The 17,110-nt window shown below is 43.9% G+C and overlaps 1 protein-coding gene across 1 annotated transcript; it reads right to left on the bottom strand.

The window, feature by feature from the left end:
• Positions 1-1,407: 1,407 nt before the first annotated feature.
• On the bottom strand, positions 1,408-17,026 carry GPS1 (G protein pathway suppressor 1). Its single transcript, XM_082492072.1, has 14 exons — positions 16,955-17,026; positions 14,294-14,386; positions 12,244-12,425; positions 7,684-7,848; positions 7,369-7,504; positions 7,133-7,210; positions 6,670-6,730; positions 6,221-6,306; positions 5,692-5,786; positions 4,475-4,580; positions 4,043-4,123; positions 3,777-3,914; positions 3,404-3,538; positions 1,408-2,641 (listed from the first exon to the last, which is right to left on the bottom strand). Exons 1-14 carry the CDS (start codon positions 16,985-16,987, stop codon positions 2,567-2,569), a joined length of 1,464 nt encoding a protein of 487 aa, XP_082348198.1. The 5' UTR covers positions 16,988-17,026; the 3' UTR covers positions 1,408-2,566.
• Between the last annotated feature and the right edge of the window lie 84 nt (positions 17,027-17,110).

Genomic DNA, 17,110 nt, shown 5'->3' with positions numbered 1-17,110 from the left:
TGGTGGTCACAGAGAATCACTGGAGATTCATGCTGTGTGAGTCACTATTTCCCATTTATTACTTAGGAAATTACTTAGAAAATTAAGGTAAGAATCATTTCATTGCAGGAAACTGCTTCTGAATGGAAGTTATACAGAACTATATCCATGCTGTGTTGTACTTCCGAATTTTCAGCCTGGTGGGTAGTTAGGATTGAAGCAGGCACTGAACAATGTCTAGAAGAAATATACCTGGACAGCCCCAACTGCAGCTGTCCTAAAAGCTACAGCAGCTAAAAGCTACAGCAGCTTCTTTCACAGGCTAAAGGAAAGAGTTACATGCCAATAATTCATACGAAAGCATACACTATGCTTGAACAATGCCAATGAACTACGCAATACAAGAGAAATGCTCTATCTGTCCAAAAGAGGTTGTAAGCATTTTTGTCTGAAGACAAAAAACTGATCACCTCTGCCCCAGCTGTGGAACTGCCTCAGGCCACAGCAAGACCTGGAAACTGCTGTTGCCACCTCGCGGGCTCCATGCTGACTGCTAAAGGATACGCGCTTCCAGCCACTTCCTGAGAGCAGACAAGCACTAGTGCCTGGACAAGCAGAGACTCTCAAGTCAGCGTGCTGAAGGTGTCCATTTACACTTGAGCATTCCTCCAGTAGAAAGCCTCCAGGAAGGAACAGAAGTAATCTAATAATAACAACAGAGTGGAAGCTGTGCATAAGCAAAGATAGCCTCATGACATGACCACTTAATCGGGCTGCAAAACCATCTTTTAAAGAGCAGAGCAGAAGATCTTTTCCTTAGAAATGGTTATCAGTGGCCCATTTTAGGAAGAAAGCAAGAACATTTTCGTAATATTGACTGAATTAGTTTCCTTCAACTTGAGCAGAAGGCATTAAAATTACTTTCCCAGCATTTCTACAAGGATGTACAGCAATTTACCTGAGGACTCAACTTGCCTTTCTCACCAAAATGGCTATCGGTGACAGCTAGTTTAGTGAGAAAGAGCTCAAAGTTCTTGATTAACTAGCTCCCTCCCTTCTCCCCTCAAAAAAGGGAGAATTTTTCCATGCCAAATGGAAGATATTTAACCAAAGACCTCACAGGAATTATTGCTTCCATTTTCAGCACCTAAGTCATAAAAAGCATGGAAAGTCAGAGTGAGAGAGCACTGTTGCAATTTAGCAGCTGTGCAAATGCAGTCCAGGAATTTTGCTGTTAGAACACTCCCTCAAATTGCACTTTCTTCACAGTTCATCCAAGCTACATCTCCAACCAGATCGGAAAGCAACATACAATGGCCTACAAAACATCATCAAGCTTAGCAAGAAATCAATGGCTTGAGATCAAGTTACCTAAACTCCAACTTTAACACAAAACTCCAAATACTCAGAAGCTTTTTAATCCTGCTGTTTAATACACTAGATATAACAACTTATTTAAAAAATAAAAGGAGAAAAAAAAAGCATTAACACATTAACAGTAACATCTGTAGTCAGTTGCCACACCAGTCAGTGCTGGACCAAAATTCTTAGCTTGACTTATGGATTAGATGAATGCAAGGCTGCAGTGACTTCAGAAAATTCAGTGCATATCTCCTTTCATTAGCACAGAACACACACCCCCCTGGGCTGCCACCTTTAATCCCTTTATAAAAGGAAAAGCAGAATAAATGCACCTGGAGAGCAGGCACCTAGACTGGCTGCTTTCAGCTCTTCCACAGGACTTGAGTGGTATTTTATGGCATTTATCTGTGCTACCAGAAGCAACTGTTGCACATGTTGGGAAACCATCACACACTATGGCAGTAAGACTGAACAGCAGCAATATTTGCATGAAGTAGAGATTTACTGCTGTGGTAACACTGGGCCCCAAAGACAGGTCATGCAGAAGTGGGAAACACATCAGGAAACAGGTCTTCAAAAACAGAGACCAGAGAGAAAGAACCTGGATCCAGGTAAACATAACACCCTAAAACAAAGGCCTGTGACTGAATGCATGGAAGTGGTGCCATGTTTTCTAGTGTAAGTGAAAAATCATTAAGAGTTTCTCAAAGGAAATCTCTCCCATCAGAACTCTAGCTCCATAATTGAGAGCAACGCACTTCTAAGTTTATCTGGAATAAACAGAAAGCTCAGCATCCCTCAGAATCGAGGCAATACTTTCAGGCCAGAGAAATTCATCTTAGTTCACGCCTGTCCATTCAACTTAACACTAACTATTTTTGCAGATTCTAAACAAGAAAATTAGCAGCAGCTGAAAAACTCTCAAATCAGCATCTGTATGAATAAGCTGATAGCTCTTTATGGAGTGGTGGAAGAAGGAGAAGGAGATGTTCTACCAAAACTGAAATGATGACCCATTGCAGGGATGTTGTTTTTAGAAAGAATTTCTTTTCAAGGAGAATTGAAGTTATTGGAATATTCATATTATCCACCATCAGCCCTGACCCTCTCAATCCAATCAAGAAGTGAAAGAGACAGGGACACTTTGTGAAGCTCAGCAGTTAGTGGGTGAGACACTGGGTACAGTCCTGGAGGGACCATTTCTTTTGGTAGTGCACGAAGTTTTTCACATGTTGGTGCTCATCCTGGACTGGCTGTTAGCTGGAGTAAGTTCCCCTTGGCTACCTTCTCTCGGAGGAGACTGCAACAAGACCAAAACACATCCTAATTAGTGATGTGTAAATATCCTGCAGAGAGCTTCCTGAGAGACCAAGTGAAGCACAGCAGGATAACAGTACGGGGAGAGCATACCCCCAACTCATAATGATGGCTTTGCAAAAGCTTTGTGTTTACAACTTCTATTGTTATAGTTCACAAGAACTGTTCCTAAAAAAGTCATCCCAGAACTTTTAAGCCACTCTTATTTACTATGTACAAGGTGCTGTTGGCCCCAGAAGTTGAATCCTTAAATCCTATCTGGCATTTAGTTATCACAGAGATTAATATCCTACAGAATTTAACATGTTATGTGGCAGATGGCCTATCCCCCCTAAGGGCATTCTTTGGAACTGCATCCCAGAAGGAATACTCCAAGCAATTAATGCATTTTTTGTTTCCTCTACTAAAAAAAAATTACTTCAAACAATCTTTGTTGTGATAAAAGATACATGTATCAAGAATTAGTCAGAATTAATTAGTTAGAATCAACCCAAGTATATAACTTTCAAAGGACGTTGTGTTGTACAAGCAGGTCAATGTATTGGTAGAAATACTTGTTCCTTATATATTTAGTATTTACTATTGGAACAATTTGCCCAATCATGACCACGATAAATCCATTCCCCTCCAGAATCTTCAATTCACCAGCTTCTGTAGTTTAAGTTAAAAAAAAAAACAAAAAAAAAACAAAACAACTATCAAAATCTTAAGCCTGTCTCAAAGTCCACATCTGACATGTCCATACCTTGACATGTATCTGGTTGCGCAGGACCGCAGCTCGCAGGATCATAGCTTTGGCACGTCGCTGAAACTCTTTGCCCATTAGTAAAGACTTCTCAAAAGTTGTGCTGCGCTGATCTACATCTCGAGCATAGAGAATCTGTAACCAATACAGAGAACTGTATGCAGGAGCTATGACAGGGTTCCACAGCAGGAAGATCTTTTTGTGCAAGGGAACAAAGCTAAGGTATGGTGGAGTCTGAATTTACACACAGATCAGCCCTATTGAAAATACCAGTCACAACAGATGAATGCAACTTCAAACTGTCCCAGGGATTGAGAGTTTCTAATCTTAGTACAGCTGTTCAGTCTACAATCTGTGGCTCAGATGCACTCACCTTACTGTGTGAGTCTATTCTGGCATTGATCAGTCCCTCCAGGATCAGCTGAGTAAGTTCATCTTCCAGAGCAGCCACTGTAGTATTAAAAGCAGTGGCCATCTTGCGCATATCTGCCGACACATAGGGGCTGAAGTACTAGGAAGGAGAAAATATTCAGTTGCCAAGTGAACTCCCCGCCCTCTGAAAAACCATGGGAAAAACAATTACAAAGAGATGGCCTATCTCACTGTTCATCCACCTCTCAGGATTACAGGAACAATTACCTGGATAAGGGCACGATTTCGAATCTGGGTATAAAGTGTCCTGACATGAGGTGCAAGGTACATATCCAGCAGCAGGTTGTCCTGTGCAAAAAAAAACAATCATCAGAAGCTGAGAAGCAACCTGGAAAAATGTATTATTCCTATGTTCTGAAACATGTATGTACATTCTCAAATCTTTAGGATATTACAGTACAGCAAGACAGTATCATAAAACAAGAATGAATAAAAGAACTAGCAATATATTTTAAAACCTATCATTTCTCTTCACCCTCTACTGCTAAACTACTCCCAATTTCCATTCAGCATATCAGGAGACAGGAGACACAGAAGAGCTGAACACTCTTAGCTACTTTCAACAGTCACTGCTTCTCACAAAAAGCTAGGCAAAGTGAACTTTTAGGGCCTGTTCTACACTGCTCCTCTGCAACTCACCTTCATCTCATCCAGCATCTTCAGGCATGAAGCATATTTAGATTCATAAAACTTGAAGATGATGTCACGAACCTGTGGCTCCAGCTCCAAAAACAATTTGAAGGAGCTACAGATAAAGATGGCAGTAGTCAGACATTGGAAGCCACCACTTAAATACCCTACAACCTCATCACTCCAAGTTGCAAGGTTACAAAGATTCCAAGAATTTACTCTCTAACAGACCAGACAGCCCATTTTCAGCAGGGCTGGGAGCCTGGAACACAGAGAGATGCAGCACAGCATCAGAGCTGTGGTGAAGGAAGGCAAGAGACTTTTGACAAACCAAGCAGTGGAAGTGTATGTCCACACAAAACAAAAAAATGAGTGGGAATAGGTCAAAATCAGGGCACACCACCAGAAAACATAGGCCACATCTGCGCATGCACTGTGTCTGTTGTGGCCAGCTTTGTGTTCCCTTTCAAAGCACAGCCTTCACCAAGTACAGCATGCCATAGGTAGGTTAAGCACGCAACTGTCTCAGGAAAATAACCCATCATAAGCATGAGAGATCTTTGGGATGTACACTCTTTCTCAGCACTCTCCCAATTCTCCATCACAGATTTCCACACCTTGGGATCTCACCCTATGAATCAGCCAGTAAAAAAGTCAGGGTAACAACCCTTTTTTCACATCAATTTAAAATTAGTGCTTCTATACACTTAGCTGACAAGAATTCAGTATCATTGTAATTCAATCTACGACATGCAAATATCCATTTTCTTCCAAAGACTGTAATTGTCTTAACCTTGTTTATGTCATAGTTAGATCACACTGCAAGTTGTATTAACAATTACTAAATTGTATTAATACAATAAACATACACCAGAACAAGTGGTAACATGAAGGCAAAACATCTTACGGCTGCCTTCTGTAGGGCTCTATCGCTCTGATTTAATATTCGATATGGACTGCTGATGGAGACAGAAAATTGGTCTATGTAGATGTTGGATTTGAGCTGGGTTGGAAACTTCTGTCACGCTGCAAAAATGTCAGCTGTGATTAACCACTGTGTTTTAGACAGTGAAACATCACGTAATGCTAAAGCCAAACTAAGGCTCAGTGATTCTTTCTCTCCTGTATAAGAAAGCTATTACTCCTGCCAGAATCCACTCTCAACCAAAGTCCCGTGTCCCAAAAGATGTCCAGTACATACAAACTCCTCTCAAGGCATCGCTTACCTACTGGAGATAACATTTCGTTGCAGTTCCTGACGGTCAAAGGTAGCAAGGGCACAGAGACCACCATACACAGCTACATTGCTAGGAGATAACAGCTAGAGAGAAAGAGAGCGCGAGCCGTCACTGACTATTAAAATGGCAGAAGGTTGGTATTAAGTATCCTACCCCACGCCTTTCCTTCACACAGCGACAAGATTAGTCCTCATCAAATGTAGTGAAACCACTCGGCATGCTCTCAGGCATTCACCCAGAGCCAGAGGTGTGATTGTCCACTGCTAAGAGACCAGAAACCAATTCCAAGAGCCAGTCTTTTGATTGAGCTACACAGATACACAAATCTCATAGCTAATTCCTATGTGATCTAGAGCAGATAATTTAGAGAACCCAAGAACAGAAACTTTTTTTTAAAACAAAACAAACTATACAGGCGTGCTGTGAGAATAACTACGATATCTGAATTTTACAACCTAATACTTAGAAGAGTTACATCCCCTCCAAGACCTACACACAGCTCCTTCTAGGTCCTCACCTCAGGGAAATCACAGTGGTCAAATGACGCCAGCAAGAAGCACTTTGCTGCCTGTTTGTACTTCCGAGCAGCTAGTTCAGCCAAGCCTAGGAAACAGAAAAAGTTAGTCCTTTGTTTATCATAGCATACAAATTAGGAGAAATTGTGAAATCTGGGGTGTAGGACAGGCCCCCACATGGCTGCTAGTGTTTTCACTATTGAAGTGAAACGAGACTCTCAGACAGTATCTAGTATCCTTTGAACTATGTTGACTCACACTGGCATCCTCTCTGAAGAAACTTAGGGAGAAAAAAGAAATGGCAAAAACAAGCCAGCAGTTCCATCTCATCAGCTTTATTAAATTTTGCATTTCTGGTGCAAAAATACAAAGTCTGTCAAATCTGAGAGAAAAAAAAATAGACAGACAGAAAGATGGGCAGACAATACAGGAAGCTGAAGAATTCACTCACCTGCTGCACATTTCAGCTTGGTGAGAATTGCTTGTGTCTGGCTGTCTCTTTCTCCTCTTTGCTAAAGGATAAGAAAAAGCAGTAGTGAGCAAGCAGTATGAAAACCATTTTTATTACAAATGTCCTTGGGATATTTCATCCTAATAATTAATTGTAAATCTCAATAGCAAAATAACTTCATCTTATTTGTCTTGGGAAATATGTCAAGAACTGAGGAAGGGAAGTCTTTGGTTTTACCATGAGACAGATTTCCTACACACCTATCATAGGAGAAAAGCAACAATGAATCTCAAAAGAAATGGTATAGCAGCCAAGGAGGCTGGATAAAAGGAAGAACAGACTGTAAGATGAAGGGAGTCTTATAGTGAGCAAGTTGTAAAGGGGAAAGGAAGAAATTGTTTTCCAAATTCTGGAAACAGAAAACAAAGGGAAAACTCATGCAAGTTAAAAAGCAGGACCTTACTTCGGCAATTTCTGGTGTAGACTCAGCCTTGCTTACGTAGCTCAGAACATGAGACCAATTCTGGAGGTAGACGCTGACCTGCAGAAACAGTGTAGGATAGGCATAGCTAAATGGTGTTACTTAGATAAGCAGTATCACTGCAGACACAAGAGGTGTAACCAGAGCAAAGTACAGGTGGACTTTAAAGCACCTGTATCAGAAAGACACCAAGTACCATTTTCTGCAAACTTTCCTACCTTGATGACATTGAGACACATGTTGATAACATGTTTAGCACTGGTGCAGTAATCACGGGCTCGTGAGTAACATTTGAGAGCGTTGCTGAGGTCTCCACAGTCAAGGTAATGATCACCTAAGTCATCGTGGCCTCTCCTGGAGCACAGAATTAAAATACCAATGAACTGTGTGCTCAAAAAGTGACACGGTCAGTTTGTTCCAAACAAGTAACTCAACACACTGACCTAAGGCACTGAATGCAGTTGACATCCTGTGTTAGGTGTCTGGAGGAGCAAAATGCTCTTCCTGCTCCAGCAGAGCCTTCTGCATCTCACCTGATACTCTCCTTGATGGAGTTCCCTTTGTAATTTTTCAGATCTGTGTCGAGTTTCTCCAGTTTAAGGAGAGCTTTTTTGCGTGTAGCTTCAACCCAAGCTGTGTCAAGTGGAGGGGGTTCAATTCCACTATCGGGGACAGCATCAGGTGTATTCTGCAGTTCTCTGAAAGGAAAAAGGTTGAATTGCTATTACACTGCAAACTTTTCAAAACAGAGGTCTGCTAAGAATCTGGCACTGTTACCCAAACAAACAGTACTGCATACACAAAATAGACCAAAGAGAAAACAAGGATGGTGGGAAAAAAGAAAGACTACTAAGATTTCCAGCAAAAACAGTAACGTAAACATCACAGATGTTTACAAGTTCTTCTCAAAATTATCCTGATGATCTTTTGCAGGTATTTTATAGAATCAAAAAATCCCAGAATGGTTGGAGTTGGAAGGGACCTTAAAGATCATTGAGTTCCAACCCCCCTGCCATGGGCAGGGACACCTCCCATTAGACCAAGTTGCCATTCAGCCTGGCCTTGAACACCTCCAGGGATATGGTATCCATAACTTCTCTGGGCAACCTGGGCCAGTGTTTCACCACCCTCACAGTAAAGAATTTCTTCCTATTATCTAATCTAAATCTCCCCTTTCAGTTTAAAACCATTCCGCCTCATCCTATCGCTCCACTCCCTGATCAAGAGTTCCTCCCCAGCTTTCCTGGAGCCCCTTTAGGTACTGGAAGGGGCTCTAAGGTCTCCCCGGAGCCTTCTCTTCTCCCAGCTGAACACCCCCAACTCTCTCAGCCTGTCCTCACAGCAGAGGGGCTCCAGCCCTCACAGCATCTCTGTGGCCTCCTCTGGACCTGCTCCAACAGGTCCATGTCCTTTTTATGCTGGGGACTACAGAGCTGGAGGCAGCACTGCAGGAGGGTCTCACAAGAGTGGAACAGAGGGGCAGAATCCCCTCCCACACCCTGCTGGCCATGCTGCTGGGGATGTAGCTCAGGATGCGGGTGGCTTTCCGGCCTGCCAGCGCACACTGCCAGCTCATGTTGAGCTTCTCATTGACCAACACCCCTAAGTCCTTCTCCTCAGAGCTGCTCTCAATCCATTCTCCACTCAACCTGGATTTGTGCTTGGGATTGCCCTGGCCCACGTGCAGGACCCTGCACTTGGCCTTGTTGAACTGCATGAGGTTCGCACAGGCCCACCTCTCCAGCCTCTTCAGGTCCCTCTGGATGGCATCCCATCCCTCCGGCATGTCAACCGCTCCACACAGCTTGGTGTCATCTGCAAACTTGCTGAGCGTGCACTCAATCCCACTGTCCACATCACTGACAAAGTTGTAAAACAGTACAGGTCCCAGTACTGACCCCTGAGGAACACCACTCATCACTGGTCACCACTTAAACATCAAGCCATTGACTGCAACTCTTTGAGTGCAGCCATCCACCCAGTTCCTTATCCAATGAGTGGTCCATCCATCAAATCCATGTTTCTCCAATTTGGAGACAAGGATGTCATGCGGGACAGCGTCAAATGCTTTGCACAGGTCCAGGCAGATGATGTCAGTTGCTCTTCCCTTATGTACCAATGCTGTAATGCCATCGTAGAAGGCTACCATATTTGTCAGGCACTATTTGCCCTTAGTGAAGCCAGGTTGGCTGTTGCCGATCACCTCCTTATTTTCCATGTGCCTTAGCATAGTTTCCAGGAGGATCTGCTCCATGATATTGCCGGGCACAGAGGTGAGACTGACCAGCGCGTAGTTCCCCAGGTCTTCCTTTTTTCCCTTTTTAAAAATGGGCATTATGTTTCCCCTTTTCCAGTCAGTGGGAACTTCACCAGACCACCACAACTTCTCAAATATGATGGCTAGTGGCTTAGCAACTTCATCTGCCAGTTCCCTCAGGAACTGTGGATGTATCTCATCAGGTCCCATCAATTTCTGCACTTTCAGGTTCCTCAGATGGTCTTTAACCTGCCTTTGCCTTCTGCGAGTTGGGCAGCATGGCTAGAGCACTTTCTGATGAAGACTGAGGCAAAAAAGTCATTGAATACCTCAGCTTTCTCCACATCCTGGGTAATCAGGTCTCCCGTTTCCTTACGGGGAGGGCCCACATTTTCCCTAGTCTTCCTTTTGTCACTGACATACCTATAAAAGCTTTTCTTCTTGTCCTTGATGTCCCTGGCCAGATTTACCTCTATCTGGGCTTTAGCTTTCATAAAGTGATCCCTGGCTGCTCAGACAATTTCTCTGTATTCCTCCCAGGCTACCTTCCTCTTCCATGCTTCCATCCTCTGTGGGCTTCCTTTTTCTGTTTGAGATCGTCCAGGAGAGCTCCTTGTTCATCCATGCAGGCCTCCTGGCATTTTTGCCCGACTTCCCCTTTGTTGGGATGCATCGCTCCTGAGCTTGAAGGTGATTCTTGAGTATTAACCTGCTTTCTTGGGTTCCTCTTCCCTTCAAGGCTTTATTCCACGGTACTCTACCAAGCAGATCCCTGAAGAGGCCAAAGTCTGCTCTCCTGAAATCCAGGGTAGCAAGATCATTGTGTGCCCTCCTCGCTGCACTAAGGATCTTGAACTCCACCATCTCATGGTCACTACAGCCAAGGCTGCCCTTGAGCTTCACATTCCCCACCAGCCCCTCTCTGTTGGTGAGAACAAGGTCCAGCATGTCATCTCTCCTCGTTGGTTCCTCTATCACTCAGAGGAGGGAGTTATCATCAACCCATTCCAGGAACTTCCTGGATTGTTTATGCCATGTTGTGTTGTCCCTCCAACAGATATTGGGGCGGTTGTAATGTAATGGGAGGGCTTTCCCCCCTCTACCTATTATTAAGCTGTCAGTTAAACCACCACTGAAGCAAGTGAACACAGGCTGCCCTTGAACTTCACATTCCTACCAGTCCCTCCTTGTTGGTGAGAACAAGGTCCAGCATGGCATCTCTCCTCACTGGCGATTCTATTAATGAACAATTCATCGCTAATTTTAAAGAAACAACCTGTTCTATAAATCACAGAATCATAGAATGGTTTAGGTTAGAAAGGACCTTGAAGATCATCGAGTTCCAATCCCCCTGACATAGGCAGGGACACCTCCTACTAGCTCATGTTGAGCTTCTCGTCAATCAACACACCCGGGTCCTTCTCCTCAGAGCTGCTCTCCAGCCATTGCCCGCCGACCCTGTATTTGTGCTTGGGATTGCCCCGACCCAGATGTAGGACCTTGCACTTGGCCTTGTTGAACTGCATGAGGTTGGCTTGGGCCCACCTCTCCAGCCTGTCCAGGTCCCTCTCGACGGCATCCTTCCCCTCCAGCGAGTCTACCTCACCAAACAGCTTGGTGTCATCAGCAAACTTGCTGAAGGTGCACTCAACCTCACTGTCTATGTCGCCGACAAAGATGTTGAACAATACAGGTCCCAGTACTGACCCCTGAGGAACGCCACTCGTCACTGCTCTCCACTTGGACATCAAACCATTGACCACAACTCTTTGAGTCCAGCCAGTTCTTTATCCACTGAGTGGTCCATTTGTCAAATCCATGCCTCTTCAATTTAGAGACCAGGATATCGTGTGGGACAGTATCAAATGCTTTGCACAAGTCCAGGTAGACGATGTCAGTTGCTCTTCCCTTGACCACTGCCACTGTAACCCCTTTGTAGAAGGCTACCAAATTTGTCAGGCATGACTTGCCCTTGGTGAAGCCATGCTGGCTGTCACCAATCACCTCCTTGTTTTCTGTGTGCCTCAGCAGAGTTTCCAGGAGGATCTGCTCCACGATCTTGCCAGGCACAGAGGTGAGACTGACTAGCAGTAGTTCCCTGGGTCTTCCTTATTTACCTTTTTGAAAATAGGAGTTGTGTTTCCCCTTTTCCAGTCGACAGGAACTTCGCCAGACCGCCACGACTTCTCAAATATGGTGGCTAGTGGCTTAGCGACTTCATCTGCCAGTTCCCTCAGGACCCGCGGATGTATCTCATCAGGTCCCATGGACTTGTGCACCTTCAGGTTCCTCAGATGGTCTTGCACTTGATCTTCACCTACAGTGGTCAGTTCTCCATTTTCCCAATCCTCACCTTTGCCTTCTGTGTCATGGGCAGTGTGGCTGCAGTCCTCGCCAGGGAAGACTGAGGCAAAAAAGTCATTGAGTACCTCAGCTCTGTCCCTGTCCCAGGTAACCAGTAAATCAATTGAAAGCGAGTTAGTAACAGTGCTGCAATGAATTATTACATTCTATGAAAGTATTTAGTGACTCTGAAGAGTCACTGAATCCAATCAAACATCTCTATATGGGACACAGGGTGCACGTGTTTACAAGTTCTCTCCCCAGCTATATTGCAATGGCTTGATAGCAAAGCTACACTGAACAGATACCATCCAACTTCTTTTTCTGTCCAGGTCAGATCAACATATCTACTTGCACTCAACTCACTTTCCAATCTTTTTAAAGATCATTTGCCGAAGGAACATGCTAGTATTACATCCAGAGTCCCCCATCGTGGCATATCAGCCTCAACTCAGTCAAAAAAGCTCCCCAGATTCTCATGATCTCTTAGTACCTGGTGGCCTCAGACAACTTTCTGTGGATTTCTTCGTACACATCAACATTGAAAGTTCTCTGGACAAATGACAGTGCCATCTTGAGAGCTTCCACCCGCAGCTGTGGACAGTGATCAGCAATAAATTGCAGCCGCTCAATTCGCATCAGACCACTGTAGCTGGACGCATACTGCTCCAAATCCTGCAAACAAAACCTGGCCTTAGACGTCAAAGACAGCAACACTAAATCAGGCTACTACACTGTGACCTGCACAGGATTTCCTGCAGTCCTGACCCTTTCGTAACTTAGACGAATAAAAAAAATCAGGTAAGATTATTCCATTTCTGCTTTCTTCAAATGTTAGTAATTTCCTCAGAAATATGCATACATTACAATTTTCCTTTTTTTTTTTTTATTTCAGTTGTGATGCTGTCTGTTAAGGCTGATCAGCTCACCCACTTTAAGCATCGGTTATATCACCTGTTAATAATTTTGTCACGATTCCAACATTTGAGCTGAAGTTTCCTAAACCAGCTGTACGTTTTACTTGAAAAATAGTTTCCATAGGACAATTTGCATTCTTTTGCTCATACTAATTTCTTAAAACATCTCCTTTGAGAACAAACAGGGTCTCTAACTCTTGAGGAAAGATTTGAGGTTCAAATTCTGAACACTTAACAGGTTTTAAGCCTTGTGGTGGGGACAAGAAGAGGACCACAAAACATCTAGTAAAGATACGATAAGGCATTGCAGGGAGATTTCCTAAAGACAGAAGCACACATACAAACAAGTATAGCAGAGTGTTCGAGGCAAATTCAAGCATTCAGGCAGTAGGAAACATGAGAGTCAGGTGGCCTGTTCACATTTAATATGCATCCTGTGTCACGTCTGATTCTGTCACCCCATATGTTTAAATTAAGATACTGCCATAAATGTCATGGTAGCATTTTCTAACATAATTCTTGCCTGATTCAGTGCAAGAATGATCTCGCTCTGAGACTGAAACAGGACTGTGTGCACTGAAGATTTGTATTTAGGATTCCTGCTTTATTTGCTACAGAACTTGAAAAATATAAAGGCAGGAACATTCTTTCTTCCACAGTTTCATGCCTGATGGTGCCCAATATTTCTGAAATCACTGAGTAATTTCACTTTACTCCTCAGCTCTTTGAATGTCAAAGGGGAATTATGGTCCTTCACATCAGATACAGTGAAAAGAAATCACTAATTTTTGTGGAACATTTAGATGCTATAGTAATAACAAAGACATAAAGGTCACAACATAATTGCTTCACCCCTCTAGCATCAGAACAGAATTGAAATACAATGTAATCAAACAACGTATCAGGTCATATGCTGAAAAAAAAAAAACCAAAACCCAACAACATCAACAACAAAAGAGGGCTGTGCAGTAAACAGTGGATAACCACATGTCAACTTGATAAGGCACAGGGACAAGAGGAACAAATTAAAGCTTCAGAGGTCCAGAGGTGAGATCCAAAGCTTCCTAACTGAATGCTTTATTTTGCAATTTTAATGTTACTTTAACTTTTTCCAATTAACATTTTTGTTCTCTTCTGCAACACCCATTTGTTGCTGTTACAGAGCTGATACATAAAAACCAGCCAAAATCTCAAACCATTAACTAAAAATTGAAGAAACTGATATAAGCAAACATAGCTTTTTATAACTCTACAGCTCTGTGGGTTTTCACCAGTCTCCAGAGGATTAAGCAATGAAAGAATTCTATCCTAATTATATACTTAAAGCTCGTCAAAGAACAAGCCTCAACATAAAGGAATGATGTCTCAGAAATGTACTAAATTATTTTAGAATGGAAACGGTGTCAAACAGGCAGCACACAGCAAGTCACAAAAGAGCAATTCCTCCTTCACCTCAGAAGGTGCAGTAGAGGTCACTACATGACAAGGAGCTACAGAAGAGGTCACTGTTATTCTTACCCCACCTTGCTTTGAAGAAAATCTATTAATCTCTAAATCACAATTTGACAAGGAGTAAAATGAGTACGCCCAAGAAATGTAACCCACTAGCCCTCAACCAGCACATACCAGCGTGGGGTTCTCCACCACATAGTTGATATCAGGTGCATTTTGCTGATCTTCTTGTGGATCTACGTCAATCTGCATGGGCTCTACTGCACCCTAGAACAGCAAAATGAGGTCAAAAGTAGTTCATTACATTTGAGCAGGAAACAACTCTGTGATTAAGGACTTGCTTAAATACACATTAAATTTTAAAAATGAAAAACCCATCCATCTTTAGACATGTTTAGGATTTTTCTCTAGCAACACCACCACCCAGCATGATGCTTTGTCTAGAACAAGCAGCACTAAGGCTTAGCATTTGCACAGTGTGTTTTATTTTGCTTGACAGATTATCAAGCAAGAAAGTGAAGGGGTCAATAAATCTGATTCTACAAAGTATCTCAGGCATGCAAGCTAAATTCCAAATGACAGTCCATTTCTCTTCCTTGAGCGAAAGCAGGCATTAACACTAGTTCAAGAAGTTCCAAAAGTCAAAAAGTACCCCCAAAAAAATCACCAGAACCTTTCAAAGCTGCTTTAATGCTTAAAAGTAATATTAAATATGAAATAAAATAGAGAAAACTGTTACATTTTTAAAGTACTAGAAAATGTAAAGGACAGAATGAAGAATGGCAATTCCACAGTTTCTACCAAATACTGGGGAAAAATTTATCTGCATTGCAAAAATTCACCATCAGTTGAACTATCCTGCTATAGTTATCTATGTCCAATTGTTTAGGTAGATTCTCTTTTACAGAACAACAAGATTTTACTCTCCCGGTGTACCTTGCACTGCTTTGAACCACATGAAGAATCATACCAGTACAGTGACCTCAGTACAACTCTATCAATACAAAACCTGCGTGTGTTCCCATTTAAGACTACTTTACTATGCAGTCCCACAACCAAAACTGGTATGCTATCATTAAATTCTTGTCCTCCTCCTAGTCAAAAGTGTGCCGAACATTCCCCCTAGGTATTACTGATTTAAATTCAGGAAAACCAAACTGAATGTCATCTTACAAAATGCTGAATACGTACAGACATTACCACAAGCAGCACCTGGTTTGGGGTAAATTGCATGACTGGACCTTAGAAAGGACAAAAATGCCAACCACCTTGTCCCCACTAACACCAATTACTTCCATGTTTTTATTGATTTTGCTGTCTGTTAAGAAATCAAAGATAGAGGGGGCTTTGGGTTGGGTTGGTGGCTTGTGGTTTGATTGTTTTTCCTTTTTGTGAGGAGGAATAGGGCAGATCCTGATTTCCTAACTCTAAAAAAATTGATGCATGTTGTATTCACCCACAGCCTGTTTATTCTTTGAATATCAAATCTGCACATATCTCAACGCTGATGTGAAATCCCACAAAATCTGAAGTAAAAGCAAGTAAAGTATATAAAAGCTTGTTTCCTAGCTTGTTATTATCTGCACAAAGGAAAGGGAGAGAGAGGGCGCAAAGGAGAGCTTGATTGTCCAGATCACCACTCAGGAAAACTGTGCATAAAACCATTTAAATCACCATATATTTAGACCACTGCTTTTTCGATCTACCTTATCTTTTTTCTTATATCATAAACACTAAGTGTCAGGGTTGCTTTTTTTACACTGCATTTACCTACCATAGTAAAAACCTGATATGCCCTCCTTAGAAATCAGCATTACAGAAACTACCAGTAACTCCAGCTGGTGGAACAGAATGATTTGTGTTCTGCTACACCAGTAGGCTGTACTCTGCATCTCTGAACTCCCAGGCAAGAAAAAACACAAGTGGGCTGGAAGTCCCACTGGGACATGCAGACTCAGATGTTTTCAAGCGAACTCTTTGTTTTGGAAGGAAGATGCAAGGTTTACTTAAGAACTACTTGCAAAGCAAATAAAATAATGTTTACTCCCCAAGCTTTTCTGAGCCCAGAAGGGCGCCCTGTTGGAAGGTACCTCATAAAGCCTCATACAAGCTGATAAGCTGGCACTCAAGCTGAAGTATCCTGCTGCACTCAGGAAGAAGAGGTGCGCCCTACGGCTGGAGGGGGAGCAGTATAGATCTGTCACTGATGAAGAAGCTGAGCTGCATGCTGAGCTACCCCTCATCCTGTCCTGACTTTCCGCGCCCCAGCGCCCTGACAGAGAATTTGCTGGCTGCGAAATGGAAGACAGACAGTTAACTCGCAAAGGGATGGCCGGTGCGGTTACTGCAGGTCCAGGCTCAGTATACCGACCCTCTCTGGGCTCCTGCGGCTTTCCCCCTATACTGCAGACTCTCAGTTCCTCTTCCTCCGCCACCTCACCGCACCCTCTTCTGCTGCCCAAGCCCTACCTACAGCATCTACAATACGAAAATCAGGCAAGAGGCCCGTTGCAGCGGCAGGCGACGCCGCGGGTGCCGGAGGACGCTCGGCTGGGCGCTGCTGCTGGCGAACGGAGGCGGAAGCGACACAAAGGGACCCGGCGGACGGTCGAGCGAGCGAGGGCCCAGGGCCGGCCGAGAGCGGCTCCCCTCCCGGCGAGGCAGCCGCGGGCGCCGGGCCGATAGGGGAAGGCCGCGCCGCGCCACCCGCAGGCCGCGGCAGGGCCGGGCCGGGCCGCGCTGTCGGGCACCGCGCGGGAAAGAGGCCGAGCGCGGCCGCGGCGGCCCCTGGCAAGACGACGCTGCCAGGGGCAGCGGGAGGCAGCTGCCCCGTACCTGCAAGTTAAAGACCTGGACGGGCAGCGGCATCCTTCCCCTCGCGGCCACACTTCCGGCTGACCTCCCCACCTCTCCCTCCAGCTAGGCTTCCACTTCCGGGTCGCGCAGCACCGCCAAACCGCATCCGACAGGTGAAGCTTTTAAAGGGGCCGC

Source organism: Vanellus vanellus (genome assembly GCF_965231255.1).
Source record: "Vanellus vanellus genome assembly, chromosome: 17".
Lineage (NCBI taxonomy): Eukaryota > Metazoa > Chordata > Aves > Charadriiformes > Charadriidae > Vanellus > Vanellus vanellus.
Note: the sequence above shows the minus strand (reverse complement) of the source record. Positions and strands in the feature narration are given on the sequence as shown.